This window comes from Nycticebus coucang, chromosome 6, assembly GCF_027406575.1.
Source record: "Nycticebus coucang isolate mNycCou1 chromosome 6, mNycCou1.pri, whole genome shotgun sequence".
Lineage (NCBI taxonomy): Eukaryota > Metazoa > Chordata > Mammalia > Primates > Lorisidae > Nycticebus > Nycticebus coucang.
In genome coordinates, this window is record NC_069785.1 from 35,054,951 (window position 1) to 35,080,708 (window position 25,758).

Consider the following 25,758-nt stretch of genomic DNA (forward strand, 5'->3'; position numbering starts at 1 on the left):
TCACCCTTCATATAATGGGGCCGGCACCCTACCCACTGAGCCACAGGCACAGCCAGTGGTTGTTATATTTAGAGCAAAATGCACCATGGATTTTGTGTGGCTGGCTTTCAAAATTCTCCGCCCTGCCTCGCATGTAACATTCCCTGATATGAGATAGAACCACTTGTTCCTGACTTAGTTTTAATTTGTTATTATTATATTAATCCTGGTTATAGAAAATGAATAGCATAAGGTCTTTATTTCATCCTGTTTTGAGATTTTAATCCTCAGGTCTCCAGAGAGGTGATGCCGAGAATTTAGGAAGAAAAATCTTCCTTGAAAAATTTTTGAATTGGACTCTCAGAGAACAAACATACCCTCAGCTAAGCTCCAGGTGTATGGGTCTAAAACCATCAATGGTGTTTCGTTGGAGAGCAGGAGCTGTGAAACTCTGGCTCTATAATTTTAGTTTCTTGAATTTTTTTCAAGCCAGAACAGCAGAGGCAAACACAGATTGGAAAATACTATGTAACTGTCCTATGCAGGTGGAGACTTCCTTGGGGCTTGGGAAAGAGTTGAAGATACTTCCTGCATGTCCTCTGTAGTGGTTCTGAAATCCTTTCCATTCAGTATGACATTGGTCCACAGTTTGTTCAGCTATAAAACAGGAAAGAGCTTTTCTTGCTTGGATATTTTTATGGGTGGATTGTGTCCCCCACAAACATGTACATTGGAATCCTAGCTCTTGGCACCTTAGCATGTGACCTTATTTGGCAATAGGGTCTTCAGGAGAGGCAGTAAAGCAAAAATGAAGTCATTAGGGTGGGTCCTAATCCAGTGTGACTGCTGTCCTTAAAGGGGATACAGAGATATAGCTTTCAAAATTCTCAGTGCCTGGATACAGGGACAGATGCACAGAAGGAAGATAACATGAAGAGACACAGGGAGATGGCCGTGTAAAAGTGAAGGAACTCCTGAGGCTACCAGAGGCTAAGAGATGGCCTGGTGAGGTGGTTCACGCCTGTAATCCTAGCAGGATGAGGGTTGGGAGGTGGAAGTAGCCATCACTATGTAAGAGTCATCCCTATGTAAGAGTTTTTTTTATTTTTATTTATTTATTTGAGGCAGAGTCTCCCTTTGTTGCCCTGGGTAGAGTATCCTGGCATCATCATAGCTCATAGCAACCTCAAACTCCTGGGTTCAAGCAATCCTCTTGCCTCAGCATCCCCAGTAGCTGGGTCTACAAGCACGCACCACCATGCCTAGCTAGCTTTTTCTATTTTTAGCAGAGACCAGTCTCACTCTTGCTCAAGCTGGTCTCAAACTCCTGAGCTTAAGCAATCCTTCTGCCCAGGCCTCCCAAAATGCTGAGATTATAAATGTGAGCCACTGTACCCTGCCTGTAAGAGTTATTTTTCATGGTAGAAAGTCAGTAGATATTTTCTTAAAAAATCAAAATAAAGGTGAGCGGCGCCTGTGGCTCAGTGAGTAGGGCGCCGGCCCCATATGCCGAGGGTGGCGGGTTCAAACCCAGCCCCGGCCAAACTGCAACAAAAAATAGCTGGGCGTTGTGGCGGGCGCCTGTAGTCCCAGCTGCTTGGGAGGCTGAGGCAAGAGAATCGCGTAAGCCCAAGAGTTAGAGGTTGCTGTGAGCCGTGTGACGCCACGGCACTCTACCCGAGGGTGGTACAGTGAGACTCTGTCTCTACAAAAAAAAAATCAAAATAAAGGTATATGCATGATACTTTAAAATATGGATGCAAAAGTGGCCAGAAGAGTTTGTTAAAAAAAAAAAAAAAAAAAAAAAAAAACAACACCACCAGAGACTCAAGGGAAGATGTTACCTCCAGGGGAGAGTGGAAATATGATGAATAGGATGGGGATATAGTGACACTTCTTCAACGCTTTTTTTTTTACTTTTACAGCTATTAAATATTTTACTTATTAAAAAATGAAATTAACAATCATGGAAGAAAATTATAACATTCACTATAAACAGAAACAAATCAAACTGATTTCAAATGAATCAAAAAAAGAAAAGAAGCAATAATTGAACATAGTAACTTGACTATATCCCTTTTTAAATCTTTTTTTTTTTTTTTTTTTTGTGACCAGGTTTGCTCTGTTGCCTGAGTTATAGTGTGGTGGCATCAAGATAGCTCTCTGTAACCTCAAACTCCTAGGCTGAAGTGATCCTTCTGCCTCAGACCCTCAAGTAGCCAGGCACTAAAGGTATGTGCCACCACGCCTGGCTAATTTTTCTATTTTTAGTAGAGATGAGGTCTCACTCTTGCTCAGGCTGTTCTCAAACTCCTGGCCTCAAGCAGTCCTCCCACCCAGGCTTCCCAAAATGCTAGGATTACAGAGGTGAGCCACCATGCCTGGCTTCCCTTCAATCTTAAGACAAAATACTTGTAAACAAACCTTGGAACTTTACTTAAATGGCTGGCCTACTTAAAAGGTTAATTAATGTTTATATTACCATAATGAGACAAAACACCATGTGCCTCTTGATGTGATACACTGATAAAATATCACATTTGTTATATTGTCTCAAACAAATCAAGCAAATTAAGCTGAATCAAATGAGGAAACAGTAGACAGGTCCATACTGATGGAAAATTTTTTAAAAATTGGATTGTAGGTACTTTTATTTATTTATTTTTTTTTTTGTAGAGACAGAGTCTCACTGTACCGCCCTCGGGTAGAGTGCCGTGGCGTCACACGGCTCACAGCAACCTCTTAACTCTTGGGCTTACGCGATTCTCTTGCCTCAGCCTCCCGAGCAGCTGGGACTACAGGTGCCCGCCACAACGCCCGGCTATTTTTTTTTTTTTTTTTGGTTGCAGTTTGGCCGGGGCTGGGTTTGAACCCGCCACCCTCGGCATATGGGGCTGGCGCCCTACTCACTGAGCCACAGGCGCCGCCCGGATTGTAGGTACTTTTAAAAAATGATCATATCAGCTCGGTGCCTGTGGCTCAAGCGGCTAAGGTGCCAGCCATATACACCTGAGCTGGCGGGTTCGAATCCAGCCCGGGCCTGTCAAACAACAATGATGGCTGCAACTAAAAAATAGCCGGGTGCCTGTAGTCCCAGCTACTTGCTGGGGCGGAGGCAAGAGAATCACTTGAGCCCAGGAGTTGGAGGTTGCTGTGAGCTGTGATGCTACGGCACTCTACCCAAGGCGACAGCTTGAGGCTCTATCTCAAAAAGAAAAAAAAAAAAAGAAAATGATCATATGAAAGGCACAGAAAAAGTGAGGACTTCTTCCAGATTAAAGAAATCTACACAGGCCAGGTGTGTTGGTGGCTCATGCCTGTAATCCCAGTACTTTGGGAGACCAAGGTGGGAGGATCACCTGAGGCCAGGAGGTCTAGAACAGCCTTGGCAACATAGCAAGACCCTGTCTCAAAACAACAACAACAAAAACCAACAAAAAACCAAAGTAGAAATATTATGTGACAACCAAATACAGTATGGGATCCTGGATATATCCTAAACTAGAAAAGAAATTGTTATAATAAACTTCTCTTAGACAACTAGTAAAATTTTGAGTGTGGACAAATTTAGATTACATAATAGTATTACAGAACTGTCAAATGTCCTGGTTTTTATATTTGTAGTATGGTCATATAAAATAATTTCCTTCTTTTTAAGTAATACATGAAGTATTTAGAGGCAAATGACCATGATGTCTCCAGTTTATTCCCAGATGATTGGATACACACACACATGCACACGCACAAAGCATGCACAAATGTGGCAGAACATTAACAACCGTGGAACGTGGGTGAAAGATAGAGGATTTCTTCATATAACTCCTGTAACTTTTCTCTGATTGAAATGATTTTTTAAAAAACTGCTTCTGGGCGGCGCCTGTGGCTCAAGAAGTAGGGCGCCGGTCCCATATGCTGGAGGTGGCGGGTTCAAACCTAGCCCCGGCCAAAAAAAAAAAAAAAAAAAACTGCTTCTGTTTCCTTCTTGACACTTAAAATTATTTCCCTTCTCATTCTCGTTTCGGGATCCTTATTAGGTAACAGTTTACATAATCTTGAACTTTACCAATGAAGTGATGTGGGGGAGGTGGATATTAGTATCACTTACAAGGGGAATGAGGTAACTGGGGCACTAACTCTTGAAACAGCTGAAGAGAAAATGCTGCTGCTCTGTCTGGTGTAGCATCTCTACCCATTAACGATGAGAGATTTGAGGTCTGCCCCCACCTTGTCCCACAGGGAAAGGGAAGCATTTTAGTCACAGATCTGTTATCATTATTTAGTCTTAATTTGGCCATTGGTAAGTGAGAGCAGGATTATCACAAAAGATATCAAGAGGGATATGTGTCCATATTATATACCAACCTCTCCTTATTAAGCTTTTTCTTAATTTATTTTTTATTTTATTTTTGTAGAGACAGGATCTTATGCTATTTTGCCCACACTGGAGGTCAGTGGCTATTCACAGGTGCAATAATAGTGCACTGCAGCCTTGAACTCTTGGTTTCAAGGGATCCCCTGCCTCAGGCTCCCGAGTAGCTAGGACTACAGGTGTGTATCACCATGCCAAGGCTTTCAACCCCTGTGTTCTTAAAAGGCCAGGTCACACCAAGGTGTGTAGGACCCCTAATATAGATGGATCTAACAAGCTAATCTGAAACCATTTTCTTATTTAAAAGCTGTGCATTTGGACCACTGTGGTTAAATTTCTTTAATATATAGAATAGTGCTGGTACAATACAGAGAAGCAGCCAAGTCCCCATATCCTTTGCAGTATTTACAGTAAACAACTGGATGTTCCAATCCAGAGGTTTAGGTACAGACTTCACAATTACAGAGAGCTGGCATCAGTATCGTCCTCAAAGGACATTCACCAAAAGAGCAAAGCAGAAGCCAGAAATATCAACAAAATGCTTCAAGCAATAACTATAACAGAAAAGAAAGATTCCCTGACAAGCTATCAAATTCACAGCCAAGGAGAAACATGTTACAATGTTAGCAACATAAGAGCACCCAACAGGTAACCCGTCAAAGCTGTACATAGTTAACCATGGACAGAGCTTGGGAGACTGGGGGCACAGAAGACCTAAGATCTGAAGTCAGCCCCTGCTAGGTCCCTGTAGTTTACAACTGGGTTGGTTCATTCTGAGAACCCCAGTAGGGAGCCTTTCTACAAAAGTCAAATTATCCCTAGTAGTTTCAGGTATTTTTTGTTTATGTCAAGGGACTTGGATAGTCTGCAAAGCTGGTTGCTTTCTAAAGCCAATTATAAATAGGGCATTGGCCTCTTTATTTTACAAAGATGCACAAAAAAAGGCTAAGTCCAAAGCAATTGTGGATTGTGCAAAGTGTGCCCTCAGCAGCACACCCTTCCCAGTTCATGTCCTTTTGTTTGAATTGGCTTCTCTCTCTTCTGTGAACAGTAAAGACCCACTTAAGGTACTATTCTTGTGGATGAATTTTCATTTTTGTCAGAATTGAAATTTTAAATGAAAAGAATCAACTGTTTATCCTGTAGCTGCTGGAGCAGTTTTGCTCATGAAGTTACACTCTGCTGGCATTGCATAGGCCTGAGAGCATTTATCCTGGAGCAGTTAATATTAGTTAACTGAGCCAATTAATTAATATTCTCCACCAAATTCTTGGCAGGTGTCAACAAAGCCTTAGCAGCTGCACTGCTTCCAGGATATTTCATCTCAATGTCAAATCTATAGGGCTGGAGGAAAGGCCTGGGTGGACCAGCCCTGTCCTGTTGTCCTGCCTGAGATTCTGTCATCTCAAAGCCTCCTTGGGACTTCATGTAAGATGCTGGGTGTGCTTAGCAGCAGGTAGGTTGGAAGTCTCTTATACTCAGATATATACCTAACCTCTAGGACAATTAAACCAGCTGTTTTTCCATACTCTTAGCAAATGAGACTGAAAAAGACCTAGCCTACATTAAGTGAAATGAAGTCTGGTAATTTTATTTATTTATTTATTTATTTATTTTGAGACAGACTGTCCTCAGTTAACCTGGGTAGAGTGTAATGGCGTCATCATAGCTCACTGCAGTTTCAAACTCCTGGGCTCAAGCAATCCTGCCGCAGCCTCCCAAGTAGCTGGGACTACAGGACCGCACCACCGAGCCCAGCTAATTTTTCTATTTTTAGTAGAGTTGGGAATCTCACTCTTGCTCAGCTGATTTTGAACTCCTGAGCAATAATCCTTCCACCTTAGCCTCCAGAGTGCTAGGGTTACAGGTGTGAACCATCTCACCCAGCCAGGTCTGTGATTTTTAAACACACCTAGAAATGTAAAGAGCAGTCTGATAGACTGCTCCATTTTTATTTATTTATTTATTTGCAGTTTTTTGGCCAGGGCTGGGTTTGAACCCAACACCTCCAGTATATGGGGCTGGCGCCCTACTCCTTTGAGCCACAGGCGCTGCTCTATTTATTTTTAAAGGCTAGTCAAGTGAAGCAGTGGGAGTGGAGAAGGAAAGACCACTCCATTTTTAAAATCCTTGTGTACCACAGTACTGCTTTCTTTGTGGCCTTTTTGTAATTTGAGGCACCCTTTAATAGCTTCAATTTCTTGCACATTGGTTTATTTTCAGAATTATCAAAGAAGCATCTTATGTAGATTTAGTTTGTTTATATACGAGTACAACAGAGAATTCAATTAAATTTGGTTTAGGCTGGGTGCGGTGGCTCAGACCTGTAATCCTAGCACTCTGGGAGGCCAAGGCAAGTGGATTGCTTGAGCTCAGGAGTTCCAGACCAGCCTGAGCCAGAGCGAAGATCCCTATCCCCCTTAACCCCCATCTCTACTAGAAATAGAAAAACTAGCTGGTCATTGGGGCAGGTATCTATAATCCCAGTTACTTGAGAGACTGAGGCAAGAAGATTGCTTGAGCCCAGGAAACTGAGGTTGCTGTGAGCTATGATGACACCACTGCACACTGCCCAGGGTGACAGAGTGAAGTCTGTCTCAAAAAAATAAAAAATTTTTTTTTAAATTTGGTTTTTACTAACTCTGGTGCTGTAATTTATGCAAACTGTTGATTGTGATGTGTGACTATGACCTACCCTCTGTTTTTAAAGATAAAGCTTTCAGATCATTGACCCGCAACTACTTTTCTGAGCTTCTCCTCTTTGAATTTGGAGAGGAATGAATAACTCCGTCATTTCTGAGCCCAGATTGGAAGCACTTACTAAATAAAGAAAGCCGTGCCCCTCTTTTTCCCTAAAAATAGCGCATCTGCCTGGAGGCAGCACAGTGACCTGCTTGTGCCTTCATGTGAATTGGGGATCTGAACAAGGGACTCTTAAGGCTGCAAAAGAGCTCTGGGAGGAGTTCAAAAGCAAATTTGTTTTCCACATTTTACTCAGGTTTACCTTGTAAAGAGAGTAGACAGCAAGATGTCTGAAAACAATGTAAGAGACTGTGATTAAGTAATCTGAAGATCCTTATGCAGATCCTTATGATCTTCTATGCAACTAGAATTCCTAAGAACATACCATAAATAAATGGACTCAAATGGGCACAAAAACAGAATGCTCAATATCATGCAGGAGAACCCGGTAAGTTGACCAACCAAGGGCTGGTAACCAACTGGTCCACATACGGAGGCAGTCAACGTAAGGAACAAGGTCTACTGTGCTGATGTGTACAGGAGGTGCATGTCCAGTCTATGAAAATTAGGTCCACTTAAGGAAGGGGTTCAGTGTAGGGAGGTGGTCAACTATGGAGGTTCTACTGTATTTGTTTAGTAGGAAAATAACTTTCCCTGGTAAGACCCAAAATAACTGATTGTGAAGACTTGATCATCTTTATTAGCAGAACAGAAGTCCCTCTAAAGGACTGAGTATGACCAGGTTTCTGTGTCCTTCTGGACCCCACAGTCTCAGAGGAAGGATGGTTCCAAGGGGATCAGCATGGTTTCAGTGAGTACCAGGAATTGGCATCTGTTTTAAAAGGGAAGAGAAAGAGCCGCACTGCACTCAGATGTAGGGACAGGAAAACATACCACAGTATAGACCACATGATAGCTGTGTGATAAACATTGATCAGTTTGTGAAGAAATAGATTCTTAGAAACCAGTTGAATAATCACTTCTGTTAACAGGTAACACTGATTTACGGTCTCCCGGTTCTCAACCGCACAAGACAACTTCATAGACTCATACATATTACACAAAACTCTAGGACAGATTTCCACAAGGGAAGGTTTCCACCTGGTCCCTGCTCAGATCCTTCCCCAGGGTGTCACAGAAGGGTGACAAAAGTTCCTTAAGCCATTGCTCATCGTGACCCAGTGGGCTTCCTCCTGTGAAGGGCGGCAAGTCTCTTTTTACTTCATTGGCAACCTCCAGTGGCATCAGGTGGCTTTGGTTATGGGCAAGCATCATTAAATGTGACAGAAATTGCTGCAGCTGTGACTCCTTCCTTTTGGCAATGGACCTTCAGCCTTTACAGAAGTCCTCAGGGGCTCAAAATGGCAGATGTCTTTTCAAAAAATAAACAAGCCAAATTCAGCTTGCCCACACTGAGAGGAAGTTGGCTATGGTCATTATTCTTCCAGGAGGAGCTGTGAGCTGCTCAGGGTAACTTGCTGTTCCCCTGCCAGTACAACTTCTCTTCCACTTTTTTCTTTTCCCATCGGCAGAGAAGCAACATCTTAAAGGTCTTCCTGAAGGTTCTGTTGCAGAGAGCATAGCAGATGGGGTTGACGGTGCTATTGACATAGCACAACCAATAGCCCAAGTGCCACAGGGTGACTGGGACACACTTGTCACAGAAGGTGGAAACTAGGACCATGATGTTATAAGGGGTCCATGTGATGATGAAGGCCAGGAGAATGGCACTCAAGGTCTGGGCCGCTTTCCTCTCTTTGACGAGGACCATTCTCTTTCGTTTTGTCATTTGATGGCTGAGGTTGGGGTCAAGGCCTTTTGTCGAAGGGTCCTTGGCCACTGGGAAGGAGCAGGGCATGATTTTCACTTTGTGACAGCCATTGTTGGTCTCCCGGGTCCCATCAGCTTTGACCACCAATCGGAACTTATAGGCCACACATTTCTGACTCTTGGGTCTATGAGCAGCAGCTGGAGACAGGAAATATTTGGGGGTGTCATAGTCATTTTGTTCAGTTTGAGCTTTCACAAAAGTTTCTTTGGTCTCTTCGGCACTGAATTCTTCCCTTGGGCTTTCCTTGGCCTGCCTTTTGTAGACCACTTGGAAGACAGGCTCCGCAGTGGGCTTGTCCTCATCTTCTGAGGAGGCGTAGCTGCTGCAGGTGGTGAGCTGCTCAGCTTTGGGCCAGTCAGTGCTTGGGCCAGTGACCTGGGACGGCTTCCTTATGGTGGAAGTGCTCCTGCGGGAGGATGACCAGGAGGTCTGGTCCCTGTCCCTGTGGGCCAGGGCAGGTCGAGGGCAGCTGAGGCAGGATCTGAGCAGAGCCCTGTGAGTTGACTTTCTTTTCTCAGCTTCGGCCACGGAATCAGAGCCCTGGAGGTCAGCCAGGTCTTTGGTTCGCTTCTCTGTTTCCCGGTAGATTCGGCAGTAGAGGATGGTCATGACAGAAACAGGGATGTAGAAAGCAGCAATGGCAGTGCCAAATGTGATGGTGGGCTCAGAGAGGAACTGGATCTGACACTCATCCGGTGGGACCGTTCGTTTCCCAACCAAGTACTGCCAGCAGAGGATCGCTGGGGCCCAGAGGATGAAGGAAATCAGCCAGGCCAGGCCAATCATGACACCAGCCCTCTTTGGGGTACGCTTGGCCCGATACGTCAGGGGTCTTGTGATGGAAAAGTAACGGTCAAAACTGATCACCAGAAGGTTCATGACAGAGGCATTGCTGGCCACATAGTCCAGTGCAAGCCAAAGGTCACAGGCCAGACTCCCAAGAGCCCAGCGTCCCATGAGGATATAGGTGGTGTAAAGGTTCATGGAGAAGATGCCAATGATGAGATCTGCACAGGCTAAGCTGAGCAGGTAATAGTTGTTAACTGTCTTGAGCTGACTGTTGACTTTGAAGGAGATCATGACCAAGACGTTGCCCACAATGGTGATCAGGCTCACCACAGCGGTCACAGCTGCGATGGTGATGACTTCCCATAACCCATGGCGTTCCAAAGGCTGGTGATTTACTGGGGTGCCATTGACAGTGGTAACGTTGTTTAAAGATTCCCCTTCCATCCTGGTGGCAGAGTTTACATTAGGATTAAATCCCAGGTTCTAGACTGTTCTCTTTTCTGTCTCACCTCTTCTTGGCCAAGCATCTGGAAGAAAGGAAAACACATTAGCTCCATTCACCAGCATGACTTTCTTTTCCACCCGTTGTTTACAGTTTCTAACAGAATAGTAAACATGGCCACACATATTCAGAGTAAGATGCCAAAGTCGCTAAAGTTTTGATAACATTTTTAGAAGGACATCATCCTTTTTTGCTTTTTTTTTTTTTTGTAGAGACAGAATCTCACTTTATTGCCCTTGGTAGAGTGCTGTGGCGTCACAGCTCACCGCAACCTCCAACTCCTGGGCTTAGGCGATTCTCTGGCCTTAGCCTCCCAAGTAGCTGGGACTACAGGCACCCTCTACAACACCCGGCTAATTTTTTGTTGCAGTTTGGCTGGGACCGGGTTTGAACTCGCCACCCTCTGTATGTGGGGCTGGCGCCCTACTCACTGAGCCACAGGCACCGCCCCCTTTTTTGCTTTTTGTGATTACCAGTGCCTTAGTGCCCTTCTTGGGCATGAGGCTGCTGCCCTCTTGTGGTAATTTTTAAAAACGAGGTTGTGAAAAGAAAAAAATAATTGGATTGTTAAGGAGCAGTAAAAAAGAGAGGAAAGCAGGGATGGTAAATTACCCTGGATTGCAATGACCTGTAGGGAAGAAACGTTGCTTTTAGGGTCCTGATGATAAGTACCTAGACTGTCATGTGCTGGGTATGACAAGTGGTATCTTCTATTCTTTTTTTTTTTTTGAGACAATCTCATTCATTCAGTCACCCTGGGTAGAGTGCAATGGCATCACAGCTCACAGTAAACCTCAAACTCTTGGGCTTAAGCAATCCTCTTGCTTCAGGCTCCCAGGTACCTGAGACTACAGCTGCTCGACACAGTGCCCAGCTAGTATTTCCATTTTTAGTAGAGACAGGAGTTTCATTTTGCTCAGGCTTGTCTCAAACTCTTGAGGTCAGGTGATCCATCTGCCTCGGCCTCCCAAAATTCTGGGATTACAGATGTAAGCCACCGTGCTCAGCCAGTATCTTCTATGCTTTACCAGTCTCAAGTATTACACATTACTGAGATGCTGTGGTAAGTCAAGACCATACTATTCCACTTCCCCTGCCCTAATGCACAAACTCCAAGTACATACCTGGCATCTGGGAGGAGGGTCTGAAATTTATCCCAGCTTCTTTATTTTTTTTGTAGAGACAGAGTCTCACTGTACCGCCCTCGGGTAGAGTGCCGTGGCGTCACACGGCTCACAGCAACCTCTAACTCTTGGGTTTACGCAATTCTCTTGCCTCAGCCTCCCAAGCAGCTGGGACTACAGGCACCTGCCACAACGCCCGGCTATTTTTTTGTTGCAGTTTGGCCGGGGCTGGGTTTGATGAACCCGCCACCCTCGGCATATGGGGCTGGCGCCCTACTCACTGAGCCACAGGCGCTGCCCTTATCCTAGCTTCTTAAGATAATGACCCTCCCTCCATTCTTGGACTACAGGCAGTCCCCAGGTCACAAAAGAAATAGGTTCCATAGATTTGTTCTCAAGTTGAATTTGTATGTAAATTGGAACAGGTACACTTACCTATTACCTGTAATAGCCTCCATTCATAAGCACAAGTCATACATCAGTCAGATATTGGTAACTCAGAGACTTACTGGAATAGCCCCCGCTTGTAAGTGTGAGCTGTATGTAAGTCGGATGTTTGTAAGTTAGGGACTGCTTACAACAATTCAACAATTCATGAACAATTCATAGAATTGTTTTATCTGTTTTTCTGATTATAAAGTAATATATTCCTCATAAATGTCAAAATGTACAACTTAGAAAAATCCCCTCTACTTCTGTCTTGCAGAGGTAATCAGTACAAACAGGTTAGTGCTGTGGTTCTCAGCCTTCCTCATGCCTCCCTCCTGATGCCGTGACCCTTTAATACAGTTCCTCATGTTGTGGTGACCCCCAACCATAAAATTATTTTCGTTGCTACTTCATAACTGTAATTTTGCTACTGTTATGAATTGTAATGTAAATATCTGATATGCAGGATGTATTTTCATTGTTATAAAGGGGTCACAACCCACAGGTTGAGAACTGCTGGTTTAGTGTATCTTTTGGCATTTTTCCTCCTGGGCATATACTGATGAACACTTAAATGCAATATTTTATTTTATTTTATTGTTGGGGATTCATTGAGGGTACAATAAGCCAGGTTACACTGATTGCAATTGTTAGGTAAAGTCCCTCTTGCAATCATGTCTTGCCGCCATAAAGTGTGACACACACCACACACCCACCCCCCTCCCTCTGTCCCTCTTTCTGCTTTTCCTCCCCCCCCATAACCTTAATTGTCATTAATTGTCCTCATATCAAAATTGAGTACATAGGATTCATGCTTCTCCATTCTTGTGATGCTTTACTAAGAATAATGTCTTCCACTTCCATCCAGGTTAATACGAAGGATGTAAAGTCTCCATTTTTTTTAATAGCTGAATAGTATTCCATGGTATACATATACCACAGCTTGTTAATCCATTCCTGGGTTGGTGGGCATTTAGGCTCTTTCCACATTTTGGCGATTATAAATTGAGCTGCAATAAACAGTCTAGTACAAGTGTCCTTATGATAAAAGGATTTTTTTCCTTCTGGGTAGATGCCCAGAAATGGGATTGCAGGATCGAATGGGAGGTCTAGCTTGAGTGCTTTGAGGTTTCTCCATACTTCCTTCCAGAAAGGTAAATGCAACCATTTTTAAATGGATACATTTTTAATGTTTACACTCTCAATTTGTCTTTTACTTAACAAATCATCAAGGACAGCTTTGGTATCACTACATCTACGGCTATAGTTTTTCATTTTAATGACTGTACATTATTCCACTTAATGGATGTACTACATTAATCAATCCCTTGTTGACAAATTCCAACTTTTAAAACTAAAAAAGAAATTTCCTTTTGGAGATGAAAAATCTTTGTACAGGATAAAGATTTCAATGGATACTAAGGGGGTAAGTGATAGACAATAGGTCTCCTTCCCACCTCTGATCTTAAAACTCAAAAGCCCCCCTTTTCTGGAGATAACCATTTATCTTTCCTTCCAGAGATATATGTACATACAACATATTTATGATATATAACAAATAACCCTTTAATTACAAATTCCAGCACCTTGATATGATAATTGGTAGTAAAGGGAGGAGAGTCTTTTGGATGATCTTCAAAGACCCAAATGGGCAATTCCACTCTGCCCACTGCCTGTGTTTGATAACAGTAATTGACATAAAGATGACAAGGTTGTAGTTTCAACTGTAATTTTGTATGTTTTCTAACATCTCAAATTCAGTATATAATTGGATTGATGATATTGTCTTGTGCCAGAAACCAATTCTTCTATTTGCTGGTCTTGAATCCTTGTCCTTCACATCTCACACACACGCAGTCAGTACCCATGAATACCCCTCTTATTGGTCCCTCTCCATTCCTGCTGTTTCTACCTGGTCCAGGCTCCTGTTACCTGCACCTGTTACTTCTCGGTGTTATCAATGTTCTAAAAGCGATTGACACAAATCTCAAGGATGCTAGGTCACTAGGTTTAGATTCCCAGCACCTGAAAACCCCAAAGTTTCTCTCCACCCTACAATTCTCTGGGCAAATGCCATCACAGACTGTGTTGTCGGATCTAAGCTCCACAGGGCAAGAAAGTGCCTACAGAAGTTCCTTTCTTCATTCCTTCTCTGCTTCCTTTCTTCTTCCAATAAATACATATTTGAATGTCTACTGTGTGACAGATCGTAATGCTGGGGGTACCATGGGATGAGCCACGGTCTCTGCCCTCAAGACACCAGTTTGAGATATAGATAAACAGGTCATAAATAGCAGGGTGACAGCATGCCACAGGGGCACGTGTGAAGGACAAATACCCCAGCTGAGTGGGGATTGGGGGTAACACCTCTGGAGAACCTCTCCTCTAAGAGACTTGAAGAACTGGTGGGTGTTGGTCAGCAAAAGGTGGAGGGGAGGAGGTAGCACCAGGGTCTTTCAGAGCCCGAGGGGAAGAGCTTGCTCATAAACCCAGAGCCAAAAGGGGAGGAATGAAAAAAAAAAAAAATACAGCATAGCTGGAACTTCTAGTGCAAGGAAACCTGAGAAGTGAGAGGTGAAACTGGAGAGGCTGGCAGGGATGGGAGGGGCAGGTGTGGACTGGAGAGAAAAGTCTGTTTTCGGGGACAGCTGTGTCTGCTATTTTCAGACTTTCTATGTACATACACTGAAGGTAGTCACAATATCCAGGGCAGCATTCATCTGGAGAAAAGTAGTAAAATGATCTGACTGCTGAATTTTTCCAATTAATTCTTCAAAATAGAAAAAGGAAAGGCTTTACTTTTTCCATTTGATTTTATTGAAACATAGTGAGGTTTACAAAAGGTGGGCGTGCACGTACTCCTGGGAACGCCTAGGTCTGACCTGGGTACCTCTTTTTCATCTGTTCCTTTATTTGTAAAAATAAGGAAATTGGACTCTGGGAGCTAAGATACTTAGATTCCTATGACTTTGTATATCATATATGGTCAAAAGACAAAAATCACAACAAATTTAAAGATCTCAATCAACTCTATTTATGATTCTAGAATGGAATAACATTTCATCCCATAAAGTAAGTGTTCTAATGAGCTGAGCAGAATTAGCTTTACAGACAGACAAGGGCTAAAGAAAGCAGAAGCAAAGAACAAAGTGTTGTTGATTACTTCTAGATAGACAAATAGAAAAATTATTAATTAGTTAATATTAAGTTACTTCAGTCTACCTTTTTTGGTGCTAGGATCAGAGCAGAGGGAACTTCATTATCATGCTGTTCAAAGATTTAAACTAGCCTGGTTGGGAACTTGGCTATCTCTCCCTCTTGATTTTTCCGAATTAAGAAGCAACTTAATTTAGGTTTGGTGACTTGGAACTTTAGCATGGGTGGCTCCATTTTCATTTTTAGTTTAGCCCTTTGAGACCCACTTCAAGAATTTAGTCCAAAACAATGGCCTCTTATAATTTTTCATCTGACAACAGTGTGATGGTTAATTTTATGTGTCCACTTGGCTGGAGTATGGTATCCAGTTGTTTGGTTAGACACCATGGTGTCTTGATGTTGCTGTAAAGGCATTTTTTTTTTTTTTTTTTTTGTAGAGACAGAGTCTCACTTTACTGCCCTTGGTAGAGTGCCGTGGCGTCACACGGCTCACAGCAACCTCCAGCTCTTGGGCTTATGCGATTCTGTTGCCTCAGCCTCCCGAGCAGCTGGGACTACAGGTGCCCGCCACAACGCCCGGCTATTTTTTTGTTGCAGTTTGGCAGGGGCTGGGCTTGAACCCGCCACCCTCGGTATATGGGACCGGCGCCCTACTCACTGAGCCACAGGTGCTGCCCTGTAAAGGCATTTTTAAGATCTGATTAACATTGAAATCAACAGAGAGGAGACTGAGGTTACCAAAAGAGGAAGAAATTCTTCAGACTGCCTTACGACTCAAGACAGCAACTCCTGCTGGGTTTTCAGTCTGCTTACAGATTCAGACTTGACAGCCCTTATACTCATGTGAGCCAAATCCTTAAAACAAACCAATCTCTCTCTTAGCCTCCCCTCTGTTCTCCTTCGTCTCCTTGGGATGAATGGAATAAGCAGTTGGGGGTTGTTGTTGTTGTTTTTGTTTGTCTGTAGCTTTGATTTTGTGGAATGCAGTGTTGTCATCATAGCTCTCTGAAAACTCAAACTCCTGGGCTCAAGTGATCTTTCTGCCTCAGCCTCCCAGGTAGCTGAAAATATTGGCACCCACCACCAAACCTGGTGATAATTTTTCTATTTTTAGTAGAGACAGGATCTCATTCTTGCTCAGGCTAGTTTTGAAGTCTTGGCCTCAAGCCATCCTTCCATCTTGGCCTCCCAAAGTGCTAGGATTACTGGTATGAACCACCTCACCTGGCTGGAATAAGCACTTTGATAAATGTGAAAGAAAATAATTTACAGTGGCAATATCATCATACAAATGAATTGGTTTAAAACCTAGTTCCATTACTTACTGCATGACTTTGGATATGTTACTTAACTCTTCTAAGTCTAAGATTTTTAAATTTTAAAGTAGGGATAACAAGAGTCATTACTTCATAGGATTGTTTTGAAGATGATATGATAACTGGGTGTGTGGCTCATGCCTGTGATCCTAGCATTCTGGGAGGATAGGCTAGGTGGATCGCCTGAGCTCAGGACCAGCCTGAGTAAGAGTAAGACCATCTCTACAAAAAGTAAAAAAACTATAGCCGGGCGTTGTGGCGGGCGCCTGTAGTCCCAGCTACTTGGGAGGCTGAGGCAAGAGAATCACCTAAGCCCAGGAACTGGAGGTTGCTGTGGACTGTGTGACACCATGGCACTCTACAGAGGGCAATAAAATGAGACTCTGTCTGTACAAAAAAAAAAAGGTAGAAAAACTAGCCAGGCATTGTGGTGGGCACCTGTAGTTCCAGTTACTCTGGGGTTGGGACAAGAGGATTGCTCAAACCCAGGAGTTTGAAGTTGCTCTGAGCTATGATGCCATGGCACTCAACCTAGGGTGACAGATTTGGTTAAAAAAAAAAAAAGATTAAATGAGATAATCCACATTAAGTGTTTAGCCAGTACCTGACACAGGGGATTGTCCTTTACAAAGTAGCAATCCAGCAAGGACATCAGACTGGGTCATGATAATATGGCAATACTTTCAAGACCCTAAGATGACTCTTGCAGTTGCTCTGTGGGGCTAATGATACTTTTTCCTTACTTTGTGTAGTTGGGACTCTGCCTCTAGGAGCATAATAAATTGCTCCCAGTCATTAAAGCAGAACAACCTCAAAGAGAACCAAGAATAATAACACAATATTTCTCAAAATCTGCTCATAGAATGGGACTATTTCAAGATGAGTGGTTGAAAAACAAATGGTTCCAATGAGAGAGGATATCCGAGACGGATGAGGTCTAGAAGAACTGGTCTTCTCAAGGAGACCACAAAGGATACACCTGCAGGGTCCTCTCCATGGTGACTCAGTTCTTGGAAATTTGTAAACTTAGCTTCCTAGAACTTGGAAATTTCCAAGTTCTGTGAAATCCTGTAGTTCTGTAGGGGCGGGAATAGCATCTCCTGCTTGATTCAAACTGGCCAATGAGAAGGGTACTGTGGGGTGGAACTTTTTGACTGTCAATAAAAAGGAAAAGACCAAGGCAGTTGGGGAACACGGCCATTTGGAATTCTTCTATGCCATAAGCTCCTGGCTGGTGAACAAAGCCCTTCCTCTTATAAACGTGGTGTTTGGGTGCTCTTTCTCTACGTTGGGCCTCGTCTTCCTGCAACACCAAGGTCAGATAAATTAAGAAAATATCATATGTTAATATTATGTAGTGCTATCAGAGAGAGTCATAAGACACATTATCCCATTGAAAATGGAGAGGTCCTGCTATAAAAATCACTTAATTTGGTTTAACTCAGAGGTGGTTTAATTTATCTAAACTTTTTCAGAGGAACATCTGTTAATAACCTGCGAAATCACTCTTGGGAAACGCGGTTTAGTAAAAAACACACTGAACCAGGAGTACGGAGTAGCAGTTCTCATTTTGGTTAAAATCTTGTGATTTGCGACAAGTTGCATATTTACTCTGGGCCTCAGTTTCCCCATATGTAGAATTAAGAGATTGGAATTGATGATTTATCCTTCCAAATGCTTCCAGGGTTTTCCTATAGACTCACAATGGAAAACACTGGACCTCGTATTAATTTTAGACTTCAACTTTGCTGGTAGGGTAATAGCATTTACTCCACTGCTTTGGAAGTTAGGATAGTGAAAGCAGCTCAGAGCTAATTTCTGAGTCCTAGATTTTCCCATCTGTTAAACAGGTATAAAAATACCTGTGCTGTGCAGTGCCTGTGGCTCAAAGAAGTAGGGCGCTGGCCCCATATGCTGGAGGTGGCGGCTTCAAACCCAGCCCTGGCCAAAACTGCAAAACAAAACAAAACAAAAAACCCCTATGGTACCTGCCGTACAGAGTTGAAAATAAAACAAAGGGTTAGGCTAGGTAAATGGATCTCAGCACAGGCTATTTGCTGGAAACACTCAGAAGCTTTTGAGAAGTACAGATTAGTCTGGGTCCCATATCAGGCCTGTTAACTTAGACCAGGCATCCTCAAACTTTTTAAACAGGTGACCAGTTTACTGTCCCTCAGACTGTTGGAGGGCCGGACTATAGTTTAAAAAAAAAAAACTATGAACAAATTCCTATGCACACCGCACATATCTTATTTTGAAGTAAAAAAACAAAACGGGAACAAACACAATCACACTGCCTCATGTGGCTCGCGGGCCGCTGTTTGAGGACCCTTGACTTAGACTCTATGGTGGGAGAGAGTTGGGTATCATTTCACTTTGAAATCCTTCAGGTGATTCTCTTGTGTAGCCAGAGAAGAAAACCAGCGACTACTGGAGATGAATGCTATTCAAGGTGTAGACAATACCCAAGCAATACTGGCATCACCTGGAAGCTCGTTATTAATGAAGATTCCCCAGGATTACAATCAGTGCCTCTTAAAATTTAACACGCATGTGAATTACCTGGAGAATATTGTTAAATTGCTGAAGGGTGGGGCTTGCAAGTCCACACCTCTAAAAAGCTCCCACATACTCTTGATGCTGCCAATCCACAAACCATACTGTAAGTCTGGAGGCTGAAGATAATTTCTGAAGTTCCTAGGAAAGGAGAACCATAGCTTGCAAAGAGGCTATTAAATTGGAATCTTTCACCTAAAACATTTGGGTCCCCCTTCCTACTTTCCAAAGTCATTTGGAATTTTAAAAATTTTTCTTGTTTGAAATTAATAAAACTATCCTTTCTAGCTTTGACTCTCTCTATTCTTCTCATTTTTTTTTTCTGCCTTACTTTTGGGAGCATAATTTTTTCCTTATTCCTGAGCTACTGGGCGTGGACAGATCTCCCCACAGAGGCACTTAGGATGTAAGGCAGGTTCCGTGGCTGCAAAACTGATTTCTCTTTTGGGATGAGAATTGAGTGTAAAACTTGTATTTTAGGCATGATGGTCTTCCACAATAAACTTCTTGAATCATTAGAGGTTTTTTAGTAAAAGGTTGTATATGTGAAGGGATAACTCCTACTTTTGGTGGGAGTTTCAGGGGGCAAATATAAGTGGTTATCTGGGGATGGGAGTTCCTTGGAGCTCTTGGTAACAAATTCTAAAATCCCCCTGTTTCAGCCCACTGTCTAGAGTATGTCTATATCCAGGGTGCCAACATTAACAGAGAGCAGTAATTAGCCAGGTTTATTTTCTGCCACTGAACTGAAGACAAAGAATCTCACAGTATCAAAAGCCTCTGTGTTCCCAACCTTGGCAGATTCTTTGTTCTTTGTTGTCAAAAAGTCACCAATGAGCCCAAACAACACAAAAACCAAAAAAAGGTAACACTGTGTATCAACTGAATTATCTTCCTTCTCCAGTGGCCTTGATGGCTTCCAAGGCTTTGCATAAGGTTAGCTTAGACCTTGATTTTCTGAAATGGCTTTTCTCTGGGAAGCTTTATGCCTGACCCTGTCCTTATTACACTCTCACCGTTTCTATAGCAACTGCAGGGCAAAACTTTAATAGTATCTACAAACCAATGATATCCGGACATAACCACAGCCAGCTCGTGTTGTTATTGTGTACTGTATTGATGAACTTCTCTCCCCATTCTTCCTTTTCAAGGACAAACAAGAAAAAATAGGTTTAAAATACGTGTGGTAACATCACATTAGATATTAGGAAGAAACTCCAAATAAGGAATGTGTAAGGGGGGTTCTAGTCTTGCTTTTATGGTCACTATTTTTAAAGCGCAATGTATCTAACTTCTTTTGATTGGAAGGGTAGAAATGCTGTTAAAGATATACAGCACTTAAGAAATGACTTCTTCTTCTTCTTCTTTTTTTTTTTTTAGTTTGCATTTGTTAGATAGCATCCAGGTTGTAGTTGAGTCCTTCATCCGAGAGCCGTGCCACATATGTCTATGCTGTACCCATTGGTTGGGAACTTACCAAGCCCCCTTCCTCCCTTCCTCCCCCCTCCTCTCCCGTACTTGAATTTAGTTGTGTTTTTCTCTTGTGTTGGCCTACAGTTGTTCTATAGATGACTCTTTTGAGGAGCTTAACTACAAAAGGCAGTAGAGGAATAGGGCAGAACCTGGATTAGGATGTAGGACGAACAGTTTTTTTTTTTTTTAAGGGAAAAATATAGCACCCTTGTATGCTTTAAAATGTGAGTGATGTTAGAAGGTAAAAACTACTGTGTAGGAAAGAGTGGGGGCATTTGCTGGAGAGAGGTCCCCAGCAGGTGAGCAGGGATAGAAGCTCGTGTAATGATGGAGGTGCTGACCTCAGACTAGCAGAGACCCCTCTTTTCCAAGAGGAGGGAGGGCAGAGTATGTGAGCACAGGTGCAGGTAGGCTGGAGTTACCGTGATGGCAGTGGTAGAAATTCTTTCCTGGTTGTTTCCATTTCTCCTGGAAATACCAAGTCAGCAACTGTTAGTGAGATGGAATGAGAGAGAAGATGAGATTGTCATGTATTCTTTTTTCTTTTTGCTTCCTCCCTGTTCATTTCACAGAGTTCCTTCACAATATGAGTTTTTGTTTCGTTTTCATGTCGGTTTTTTTAAAGATAGGGTCTTGCTCTGTCACTCAGGCTAGAGTGTAGTGGCCTAATCATATAGCTCACTGCAACCTCAGTCTCCTGGGCTCAAGAGATACTCAACCTCAGCCTCCTGAGTGGCTTGTGCCACTGTGCTTGGCTTATGGTCACGTATTCTGTATTTTAGGAATTTGTTCCATTCATTTTCAGGAGTTCTTTACCCTTGGCCCCAGCCTTTGAAACCCAAGTATTATGTGACCTGATAGGCTGTTCACTTTCCTTCATCTCCACTGGAATACTGGCTGTGGATTCCTGTGAGCACCCCTCAGTAGTGGGTGCACATGTCCAAAAATACATATCAGGAGTGGTGGCGCATGCCTGTGGTCCCAGTGATTTGGCAGCTGAGGTGGGAGGATTGCGTCATACCATGAGTTTGAGACCAGCCTGATCAAAGTAGTGAGATTTTACCTCTCTACACTCACATACATCCACAGATAATAATAAAAAAATTATCCATGCATAGAGGCTAGCACTTGCAGCTCTAGCTACTTGAGAACCTGAGGCAAGAGGATAACTTGTGTCTAGGAGTTTGAGTCTGCAGTGAGCTATGATTGTGCCACTGCACTCCAATCTAGGCCTTTTAAAAAAACACGTAGTTGGGCTGGGTGTGGTGACTCATGTCTGTAATCCCAGCACTCTGGGAGGCCAAGGCAGGTGGATTGCTTGAGCTCAGGAGTTTGAAACTGCCTGAGCAAAATAGAGACCCCATGTCTAAAACTACTTAGGCATTGTAGTGGATACATGTAGTCCCAGCTAGTTGGGAGGCTGAAGAGTTATCACTTGAACCCAAGAGTTTGAGGTTGCTGTGAGCTATGACGCCACCGCACTCTACCAAGGGTGACAAAGTGAAACTCTGTCTCAAACAAAAAAGGAGTAAATTAAAAACCATCTTTTTGAGAAACCTTCACCAGTGTTTTCTAGTTTGCATTGTTCTTTTACTAAGCATAGAACATCTACCTGCCTAAGTAGAACAGTCAGGATGATGTATTTGTGCCATGAAATTCATATTTGCAAAGAGACAGTGTGTTTTTCTGTTAGTCTTGTTATAAAATCTGCCTTTCACCAAATACTGAAAGCCTACAAGATCCATAGTCTTAGAACAGGAATTATGGGGTTTTCTGGTGATGTTTTGAGGCTCAGACCCACCTTGAGTAGTTCTCAAACTTGAACATGCCTCAGAATCACTCAGCAGGTTTATAAAAACAAAGATTGCTGGGCCTCATTCTCAGAGTGTCTGATTCTGGAGTGAAGCCTAAGAATTTGCATTTCTAACAAGTTCCTAAGTGATGCTATGTTTCTGGTATACAGTTGAGAACTACTTTTTCTTTTTTTTTTGACACAGAGTCTCACTTTGTCACCCTGGGTAGAGTGCTATGGCATCATAGCTCACAGCAACCTCAAATTCCTGGGCTCACACAATCCTTTTGCCTCAGACTCTCGAGTAGCTGGGACTACACGTGCCCACCAGAACACCTGGCTATTTTTTTTTTAGAGATGGGGGTCTTGCTCTTGCTCAGGCTCATCTTAGGCAATCCACCTGCCTTGGCCTCCCAGAGTGCTACGATTACAGGCATAAGCCACTGTGCTCAGCCTTTGAGAACCACTTTTAAGGAATTGGGTTCCCATTAAAAAAAAAAAGTCATATATATTAAACTATATTTATTATATAAAAGTCATAAATATTAAGTCTATTTTCTTAAGGAGTTACCTATGTAATGATTCAGCATTTGGTTCTGCTATCTTAGGCATTCTCATGAATCCTACTTAAGGGAAAACTAAATTTTTCATGCCATGGCATATGTTTAAGGTCAGAACTATCATAAAAAAAGCAACACCAGAAAATATTCCTTCACTTTGTTATTTATGAAATCAAAAGGTTTCTAGTTGTTTTCAATGCAGCAGTGCTTGTGTGGTGTTTCATCCTTGATGACACTTTTTCCACATATATCAGAAACACAAGAAAATACACTCCATATCTTTGTTAAAAGAACTTTAGCTAGCAGCATCCTCTAATTAGGAAGTGCAGATGGGAACCTGAGCATTTTCCATTCCTCAACACTCTTGGTTGAATTGGAAAAACAAAGCAAAACAAAATTCCTGAATTAACTGATGAAAGGTAATGTAGTTCCTGGACTTTTGATGGCATCTGCAGTCCAGATTTAAGGACAAACTGTCCTGTTTTGTCACTTATTAGCATGAACAAATTATTTAACTTCTTTTTCACTCAGTTTTCTTAATAATAGTGTTTATTGCACAGGGATATTTTGAAGATTAAATGTTAGTATATGTAAAGTGCTTGCGATAGTGCCAGGTGCAAAATAAATGTCAGTCATCATTACCCACAAACAAGTCTATCTGCAAGAGAGGCATAATAATACCTTTTAGCAGTGTTACCGAGTCTTAAATTGACTACTAAGTGAAAGCATTAAGTATAGTAAATGTAGCTCTAACGAGGTTGGCATAATCTGAAAGCCACTGATCTTTCCAACATTATAATCTTGGAGGCTTCTTGATAGTCTTATAGTTATATCTAGTGGTTCTCATTCTGGGTGATTTTGCCTCTCACGGAACATTTGGCAATGTCTGGAGACACTTGGTTGTCATAACTGGGGGAAAAGAGGTTGATACTGGCATCTAGTGGGTAGATCTGGGGTTGCATGTAAATATTTCTATAATGCACAGGATAAGCCATCACAATGTGCCACTTGATACCCTAAATGTGCCAAGGTTGAGGAATCTTGATTGGCGCCAATGTCTGGAATGAGATTAGTATGTGGCTCTCTGCCTTGATGAGAACTCAAACCAGTAGTGTGCTAATAACCACTTTTTCCCATGTTCCTTCCCTTATTGCTATGGTCTGAATGCTCATCTCCCTCAAAATTCATTTGTGAAACCTAATCATCAATGTGATGGCATTAGGGTGAGGAGCCTTTGGGAGGTGATCAGGTCGTGACGGTGGCGTTCTCAATGGAATTAGTGCCTTTGTAAGAGATCCCATGGTGTGCACTTGCAGTCTCAGCTACTCTGGGAGATGATGTTGGAATACTTAAGGCCAGGAGTTTGAGTCCAGCCTGGGCAATTATGTCAAGGTTCTGTTTCTCGCTCTCTTTTTTAATTTTATTTTTATTTTGTAGAGACAGTCTCACTTTGTCACCCTGGGCAGAGGGCCATGGTGTCACATAGCTCACAGCAGCCTTCAACTCTGGATCAGGTGATTCTCTTGCCTCAGCCTCCCGAGTAGCTGGGACTACAGGTGCCCACCACAACGCCTGGCAATTTTTTTTTTGTCGCAATTTGGCCAGGGCCAGGTTTGAACCCGCCACCCTTGGTATATGGGGCTGGCGCCCTGCCCACTGAGCCACAGGCACCGCCCATCTGTTTCTCTTTTTTTAAATTTTTTATTAAATCATAGCTGTGTACATTAATGCAATCATGGGGCACCATGCACTGGTTTTATATACAATTTGAAATATTTTCATCAAACTGGTTAACATAGCCTTCCTGGCATTTTCTTAGTTATCGTGTTAAGACATTTATATTCCACATTTAGTTAAGTTTCACATGTACCTATGTAAGATCCACCGCAGGTGTGGTCCTTTTTTTTTGAGATGGAGTCTCACTTTGTCGCCCATGGTAGAGTGCCATGGTGTCATAGCTCACAGCAACCTCAAATTCTTAGGCTTAAGCGATTCTCTCGCCTCAGCCTCCTGAGTAGCTGGGACTACAGGTGCCCACCATACTATTTAAAAATAGCCTGCTGGGCTATTTTTAGAGACAGGGTCTCACTCTAACTCAGAGCTGGTCACGAACTCATGAGCTCAGGTGATCCGCCTGCCTCAGCCTCCCAGTGTTGGGATTACAGGCGTGAGCCACGCTGCCTGGCCTGATTCTATTTCTCTTAAGAAAAAAAAAGAAAAAGCTGGGCAAGGTGCCTCACATCAGTAATTCTATCAGTCTGAGAGATCCAGGCAGGAGCATCTTTTGACCTCAGGAGTTCGAGACCAGCCTGAGCAAGAGTGAGACCTCTTCTCTACTAAAAATAGAAACATAATTTGCCTAGCATGGCCTCAGGTGCCTGTAGTCCCAATTACTTGTGAGGGTGGGGAGGAACACTTAAACCTGGGAGTTTGAGGTTGCTGTGAGATAGGCTGATACCACTCCACTCACTTGGATAAGAGAGTGAGACTCTGTGCCCCCCCCAAAAAAAAGAGCTCCCAGAGAACTAGCTCCTCTGCCCTCCCACTGTGTGAGAACACAGGAAAGTGCCGTCTTTGAACTGGAAAGCGAACCCTCACCAGAGTATCTGCCAATGCCTTGATCTTAGACTTCCCAGCCTCCAGAATTGTGAGGAATACAATTGTGTTATTTGTAAACTAGCAGGTTTGTTGTAGTAATCCAAAGGGACTAACACCCCCTCTCCCTGTAAGTCCTGATTTGCAGAATTTTGCCAATTTCTGTATCCACCTCTTTCACCTGAGACACCCACTCACTTTTCCATCTATACCTCCCCCCGAATCCTGACTTCAGTGTAATTTTTAAATGATCCCATATTCATTCTCAAAAACATAACATTTTAGACTCAAGTCATGTAACAAAAACATTGGAAATCTCAGCAGTTAACCACTGCTAATGACCAATTTTACGTCATTTAATGCAGAACTGGGAAGAGATAATGTGCCAAACCATTATCTTTCCTGGTCATCTAGGGGATGCAGTCCAGGTTGTCCAATGGTTTCTTAGTGCCTTTTCCTATCTGTATCCCATTAGCTTCTTTATGGTATGCAGAGAGGATACAATTCTTTTTTTTTTTTTATTGTTGGGGATTCACTGAGGGTAC

The 25,758-nt window shown here is 42.8% G+C and overlaps 1 protein-coding gene across 1 annotated transcript; it reads right to left on the reverse strand.

Moving 5' to 3' along the window:
• Positions 1–7,773: 7,773 nt before the first annotated feature.
• Positions 7,774–10,231, reverse strand: CHRM5 (cholinergic receptor muscarinic 5). The gene has a single exon (XM_053594722.1). The coding sequence runs from the start codon at positions 10,152–10,154 to the stop codon at positions 8,556–8,558; it is 1,599 nt and encodes a 532-aa protein (XP_053450697.1). The 5' UTR covers positions 10,155–10,231; the 3' UTR covers positions 7,774–8,555.
• Positions 10,232–25,758: the final 15,527 nt, after the last annotated feature.